Consider the following 6,998-nt stretch of genomic DNA (forward strand, 5'->3'; position numbering starts at 1 on the left):
GATAGAAAAATGCATTTGTGGTAAATTAATTAATCCAGCAGCCCTGGCCACGACTGGCATTTTCAAAACTGGCCATTGATATAAAGCCTCAACGTGCCTCAGATTCAGGCACATTGATAGGGCTGCAGTTTGCCCAGGTGTGCAAGAAGCTGCAGATTTTCCTGCTCCTGTAAAGCAGACCTGAAGTTGCTGCAGGCTGCTTTCCCCAGTCCTGTGCCTGAAGGTGTGCTCTGTGACTGTCCAGGCTGGAAGTGACCCCTAAAACCAGGGCATAACGACCCTGCCCTGCTGGTGTGCGTGGCTCCAGAAGGCAGCGGAGTGTGCAGAGCCCCCAGGCTGTGCCCAGTGATGGTGAGAGGGTAAAGCATGGCAGAAACGGCAAACCCATCTCCTCCTTCCTCCCTGTGGACGCTCAGGGGTGTCTTGCTTCAGTGTGTGGCAGCAGGATTGTTGTGTGTACCAGCATGTGCATGTCCATGTCACTGCAGGCAGAGGTGTGGGCTTGTGCTCAGTGTTTGTGCTCATTGTTTCTTCTCTCTCTCTCTCCAGTCGAAGACCGCCCCCTTCACCTACTCGGCCCACTGTAATCCGCCCGTTAGACTCCTCCCTGTTAAACTAAAAGGAGTTTCTGGCATGTCACTCGTTGTTAACCAAATATGTGGAAACAAATTGCTTGGTAACTGTCACAATAACCAGTGTATAGTCGCATGTATGGACATCTCTAGGCAAGTAACCAACTATACTGATACTCTCTGTCCATTCTGCATTGTTTATGAGGTCTTCAATGTTTGGGGAAGGTCTGTGCTGCCTTGACTTTTCCTTCTGCAATAACTGATGTTAGCTAACTTACTGACACATGTCTCCACCCAGACAACTGTGCTCACAGTCCTCTACAGCAGCTGGAGGGCTTGACTCTGTGTATCTTTGTGCATGTGTTGATTTGATCTGCTGCTTTTTTTCCCCTCTTACCTGAAAGGAATCTTGCTTTTATTTGTACCTTGCAGGTTTTCTATTTTCTCTTGTAATGGCTAAACCAGGCAAAGAAAAGCCATGTGGTTTCTTACCAAGCTCTTCTGAAGGCCCCACACTTCCAGGTCTCTCTTGCAAGAGGCTTGCTTCTCCTATAAATTCTCCTTATCCAAAATGTAGTTCTAAGGAATGTTGTTAAACGAGCAGGGTGTGGGTAGGACAAGGCATGTTTTGCTTTATTCCCATGCTGGCAGCTGCAATGCCAGGTTGGTTGGGTTGGTGAGAAACAGCCTGGGGTGCCCCAGCTCACAGGGCTCAGCATGGAGCTGTCCCCCTGCAGCCAGGAGGGGACAGGGTGGTTTGGAGGGCTGGGGTGTGACACAGCAGTGTGTGCCAGCTCCCTCTGTCCCTGCTCACTCTCCTGCTCCCACTGCCCTCCTGGGAAGTGCTGGAGGGGAGTGAGTGCATGGAAATGGGCTGTGTGCAGGGTCCAGGGAACTGAGCCCTGCTTTTGGTCCCTTTGTGACCCAGAAGGACACAGACAGGTGCACAGCAGGGCGTGGGGCCCCCTCCTGTGCCCACCATGGGAGCTCCAGCCTGGACTGGCAGCTGAGCTTCCCAAGGGCCAGGTTTGGGTGTGACATATTTGGGAAATTTTCACATGCCAGTCAATAAAGTTTCCCTGTGTCCCCTGTGTAAAGATTTTCTTTTTGCATTACATGCTCCTTGCACACACCTTGATTTACTGTTGCTTTATCCAGCTAAATTCTGGCAAGTGCTCAGCTGTGCATCCTGGATTATTTTAGAAGCTGCTCACTTGCAGAGATGCTCTGACTCTTGTTTTGCACGTTATAAATTAATGCATTATAAAAACCTCTTGTCTTAACTGCATTACTTCACTTTAAACACTTAGTGTCACCCTTAAAGCTTAGAACTTAGTGAGTTAACAGAATGAAACTAGAGAGGAATTTGGCCTTGTTCCTTCAGAAAATATGAATTGCTGCTATTAAAATTATGGTTACAGATCCCTTGGCAAAGCAATTGGTGGTTTCAAAGGCCCCCAGTACAATCAGTCTAATAAATGTATTTATTGAGACTGCTTGTAGGGCTCCAGTATGCTGTAGCCCCATGGTTAGGAAGAGTCCAATCAAAGAGCCACAACAAATGGGGATTTAGCCTGTTAATTCCCAGGCTGCTGATTAGCTGTGCTCACCAGTGCAGCAAATCATGTTTCAGCCTGCAGAAGAGAGACGAGCTTGGGAAAGCATCATGATTTGTATGTTAGCTTAACTTTAATTTCCTGTCAACCCCATCCCTGTGACACACGCCTGGGGAGTCTGGAGGTCACATGTGATGCATGGTGAAGATGGAGATTGTCAGAGCCCTGGATCCTGGTGATCTCAGCAGACTGCTGGTGTTTGTTTGGGGAACAGGTCCACATCTCCAGTGCCAAGTGCACAGAATCAGCTTTCAAGGAAAAGTTTGAAAACACAACCACAGTCATACTAGTTTTTACTACAAAAAAGAAAACATATTTTGATGATTCTTCTTGTCTTCTACACAGCTTTCCACTGCTTGGTGCTCTCTGCTGTAACCTGTGCTGCATCTGTTGGATTTAATTTTGTAAATAGCCACAGTAGCCCATATTGTTGCCTTGCCAGCACTCCTGCATATCCAAACAGTTTATCAGAACTCTGTTACTGACTGGCAGCTGCCTGCTGAGGGGAAGCCAGGTTTAATGCCTGAGCCACAGAGATCACTGATATCACTTCTGATATCAGAATATCAAATTATCATACTCACTTGGTGATAGAAGACCAGGATGGACGGGTCTTTCACCTTCTAGTGGAAGGTGTCCTGCTCATGGCAGAGGGCTTGGAACAAGATGAGCTCCATGGTCCCCTCCAACCCAACCCACTCTAGGATAGTACAAGGCCACGGTCTGGGTTTATCCCACCACAGCCCAAGGACTCAGCTCACTTGTCCTTTGTCCAGTGGGAAGAGCATGACCCCCAGGAGGTGATTCAGGCCTGAGTGGCTGCAAGGGACACGAGGGCAATGCTGGTGAATCAGGAGCCTTAATTACACAGCACAGCTCCTGGCCTAGAAACGTGCTTTTAAATGCTCTCTACGTGAGACTCCCTAGTTTAATGACTGTTTGTGCCAAGCACAAGGAAATAGGTGGCACAACTGAGCACTGTCCTTTACTCTGCCCCCAAGAAACTTATTTCTCAGCAGTAATCCTGAGTTGTAAATAAAGCTCTCAAGGGTGGATTTACCTGAAAGAGGAGGAGGAGGCAGTGAGGCGTCAGTACATCTGGTCCTGTGCTTGATGCTGAGGGTGCAGGACACAGCTGCACAGCCCTCCTTCCTCTGCATCCTCATTCAGATCTCATCTAAATCTGGCCCTGTGCCCTAAAAGCAACACTTTTGGGTGTGCAGGTTAATAAAAACACATGAGCATGAATCCAGGGTTTGCTCATTTCACCTCTTCTTGCGTATGTGCTTGTGAGAATAAACCACGTAAACTTGTTTCTAGGAAAAACACTTGAATGCTTCCCAAGAAATTGCCACATCCAGTTGAGTAAGTGCTGTCCTCCGGCCTGGGCCCACTTCCTTCTGCTGTAGAGTGCCTGGAATGGGTTTGTTTGTCCCACTTAACTCCTGATGTTGGCAGGTCCCATCCATCCTGTCCCTTGTTCTTAGAGGAGCAGCCTTGGCAGCAACTCACTCCATGCCAAATGGAAAGCAGGACGAGCACCCTGTGGGTCTGCCAGAGGGACTGAGCACCTCTGCAGAGCCACATCTGAACTGTGTCTGAGAAGCACAGGTTGCTCTGCCCTTCTCTGCTTCCCTCTGGCACAGCTCTGGTTGCCAGGGCATAGTGGAGCAATAATGAAGCACCACCAGAGTTTCTGATCTTACATGAGGTGCACAAAGATCTGGGTGGTGTAGTTGCTGAGATTCCAGAGGGTGCTCGTCTAATTCTGCATTTAGGCTGAGCCTGGATCTCTGCCCAGAGAACATTTCCACCTCACCCCGCTGTGGCTGACCAACAGCTGAAGAGCTTGTGCGTGCCCTGACCAGCTCTCGGCCTGGCATCTCAAGGGATCTTGTGCTAGGGTTAAAAAGATTGTATGCTCAACAAAAAGGCTTATGTACATAGTTAATGTGTGTTTATTTTATTGCTGATCTTGTTGCACTTTCTGAGCAAGCCTCCTAAAAGTAGATTATTTATTATATTAAAGAAGATACATTATAGGTCATGGCATTTCGTGTTCAAGTATAACATAGAAAATACTATCCTCTCTGTTCCAGACAGCTCCACTAACCATGATGTGTACAGCATATTGAGATTACTGACTAGTTCTGTCCTTCTGTCTTAAAATAGTCCAACCCTCCTGAACTGAGAGCAGACCTGCTTGTGTCCCTGTGCCACCAGGGAGCCTCCCGGCGCCCTCCTGGCACAGCTCCCCCTGCTGTGGCACTGCCCCTGCTCCCAGGCTGTGCAGAACAGCTCCCGTGTGTAATGAATGTTACTCTGCCTGTCTTTCCTCTTGCTTTGTCTGCAGGCGAGCTGATGCCGACGGCTCCTCCCGTCCGGACAGCCCTCCACTCTTGCTTGATCTATGATTTGTCCCGCCTTGCCGGCCGTTTGCTTTACTGCTGTCTCTTTACTTTTCCAGGACGGTCTAAACCATGACTTCTTTTTTGTAAGAAGCAAACGCTTAATTTCTTTCTGATTTTTTTTTTTTTTGCTCTGTATGTTAATGCCCTACTTCATGTGAGCCAAAACATCTGCCTTTGGTTTCGTAATCTGTAAATGGTTCCTGGTGTTGACCTTTGAGCACAGCGAGTGGATTCCCGAAACTGTGGTCATCACTGAGCATCACATACACCTGCTGTAAAAATGTTATGCTGCATTTCTGAACCTGAAATAAACTGTCATTCTTGATGGGCTTTTATTATTACTCTCTGGATGTGTGTGAGTGGTGTCTTCTGTCTCTTGCACCATCATCTCAGCATTCCACACTGCCTCGGTGGGGACTGCAGGGAGGATTTATTGGAGGTGCTGCTGTGCTGAGATCACTGGAGATGTCATTAAAGGGGAGGTGGAACCCGTTGGGAAGCATTCAGCCTGCTCCCCTGCAAGGGGCTTGGAGTGCTGCAGAGATATTTTGCTGGGAAATGGATGAATGTTTTACAAGCAGTACCTGGGGTTCACTTCATTGCTGGGGAAAGCACGTTCAGAGGAGTTTCAGAGCTGAGCAGAAGGCCAGACTCAGTCCTCCAAAGCAGGAGCTGGAGTTAAAATATGCCTGAAAGGGATTTCCCCCTAAAGATTGTGTACAAATGTGCAGATGTCCTGATTACTCAGTTCCTCCTGCAGATCAGGATGAGCCAAGTAGCTGCAATCAGTGCTTGGAGATGGTCTGCAGGGCACAAAGAGCACAGCAGCTTCCTGTGGGAGCCCCACAGTGGCTAAGTGGGTCCTTAGGTTCTGGGAAAAGAGGGAGCAAAGGTGGGATGAGCACAGCAGGAACATCCCTGCTGTATCCTGTAACATTTGGAGATTTCTTTATTGGTCTTTAAGGCCGTGGCTGAGGCAGTTTGTGCACTCCCCCTGAGGGGACAGCAGTGTCCCACGTGTCCCCTCTGAGTGGAGCCCGTCAGGTCCCCCTGGATGAGCCTGGTGCCAGGAATGTTGGTCAGGGGGAGCTCAGTGCTGGGTACCAGCAGGAGCAGCTGCTCTGTGCACGGGGCCCTCACTGCCTGGGGCTCTCCAGCTTCGTTCTGTCCTTTCCCAGCCATGTCCCCTCCTGACACCCCAGTCCAGCCCACGGGCCATCCTGTTTGATCATTCCTCATTTCATCACAGCCTCACAGAAGTTCTGCTCAAGAACAGTGTTTGAAGCTGATAGTGGTGAGAATTTGAAGGCTGCCTGGGGAAAAGCTCCTGCAGAGGGTATAATTTGCTGCAAGAAAATTAGAAAGCCTGTGACCAGTGACCTCCACACCTGGGCTGGGATTGTTCTGGTTCTCTGGCACTGGCAAGTCAGAAGGGAGGCGGTGAGGATGAAAGCCAGGCTGTGCTGAGAGCCAGCTGATTCTAATCTTGCTCTTGCTCTTTTCCTTAATATGCATGTTCTGTGCCTTTTGCTCTTAACCCATTTTATTAAGATAATTTTGTATATGAGTCATTTTATTGTATCTTGGCCTTTTGTTTTAAATCTCCCCCTCTCTCTGTGATTTTTGGGTTATTTTTTGGTTTTTTCCTAGGCGACCTCCACCAGCTGTTCCAGGAAGATCATCCTAACACACACATTTCTTTTGTGTTACATGCAATGTCTTTTTTTTTTTAATCCAGAATTACCTTTAATTTGCACTAGCCTATTTGTAAATTAAAGATTTTATTTTCAGATGTCAATGGTAAGCCTGGATGTAAAAAATAAAATTCTGACTACAAAAGGAGTGTGTTTTCTATTGAAGGGTCTACTCACTCTTTCTCACATGGGGACATTCTTACCCTGTGGGAGAAATTACCTGGGCTCTGTGGAGGCTCCCACCCTCCAAGGTTGTGGAGGGAGGGATGGACATTCTGCTGGAGTTCCAGCACTTGGAATGCATCCAGCACCAGGATTGCTCCATATCAATGGCTGTGGCTTAGCACTAGCAGGAAGAACAGCCAGCAGAGTTCCCAAACATGTCCAGTGCACCAGCAGCAGCACCTGGCTGAGCGGAAACTCGAAGGAGAAGATTGCAGCAGTCTCTAGACAGTCTCTAGACTGATTAATCTGCACAATTATAAATAAATTGCAGCTGTTCTGACCATTTTCTTCAAGCAAATCCTCTGAATTCCTTGCAAGCCGACCCCAGTGGAGCATCTGAGCTCAAGCAGCTGTAGGGAGCTACCTCTGGGATTCCAAATGTGTCTATCCCTGTGGGAAAGAGAAAATCTGGGATTTAGATGATGTGCTTGTTTTGGGTGCCAAAGAAGTCTATGAAGGATCAGTCTGAAAAGGGGAAAC

General features: G+C 48.2%; 1 protein-coding gene across 6 annotated transcripts in view; it reads left to right on the forward strand.

The window, feature by feature from the left end:
- Nucleotides 1–6,438, forward strand: part of DNM3 (dynamin 3) — a 174,049-nt gene extending 167,611 nt beyond the window's left edge. For 5 of the 6 annotated variants that reach the window (XM_039730221.1, XM_039730223.1, XM_039730224.1 and 2 more), the window contains one exon: nt 550–6,438. In XM_039730221.1, coding sequence (XP_039586155.1) covers nt 550–619 — 70 coding nt within the window. In that variant the 3' untranslated portion in view covers nt 620–6,438. The remainder of the gene's footprint in view (nt 1–549) is intronic. The other variant, XM_039730222.1, reaches the window with a different exon arrangement.
- Nucleotides 6,439–6,998: the final 560 nt, after the last annotated feature.

Source organism: Passer montanus, unplaced genomic scaffold, assembly GCF_014805655.1.
Source record: "Passer montanus isolate IOZ18808 unplaced genomic scaffold, ASM1480565v1 scaffold71, whole genome shotgun sequence".
Lineage (NCBI taxonomy): Eukaryota > Metazoa > Chordata > Aves > Passeriformes > Passeridae > Passer > Passer montanus.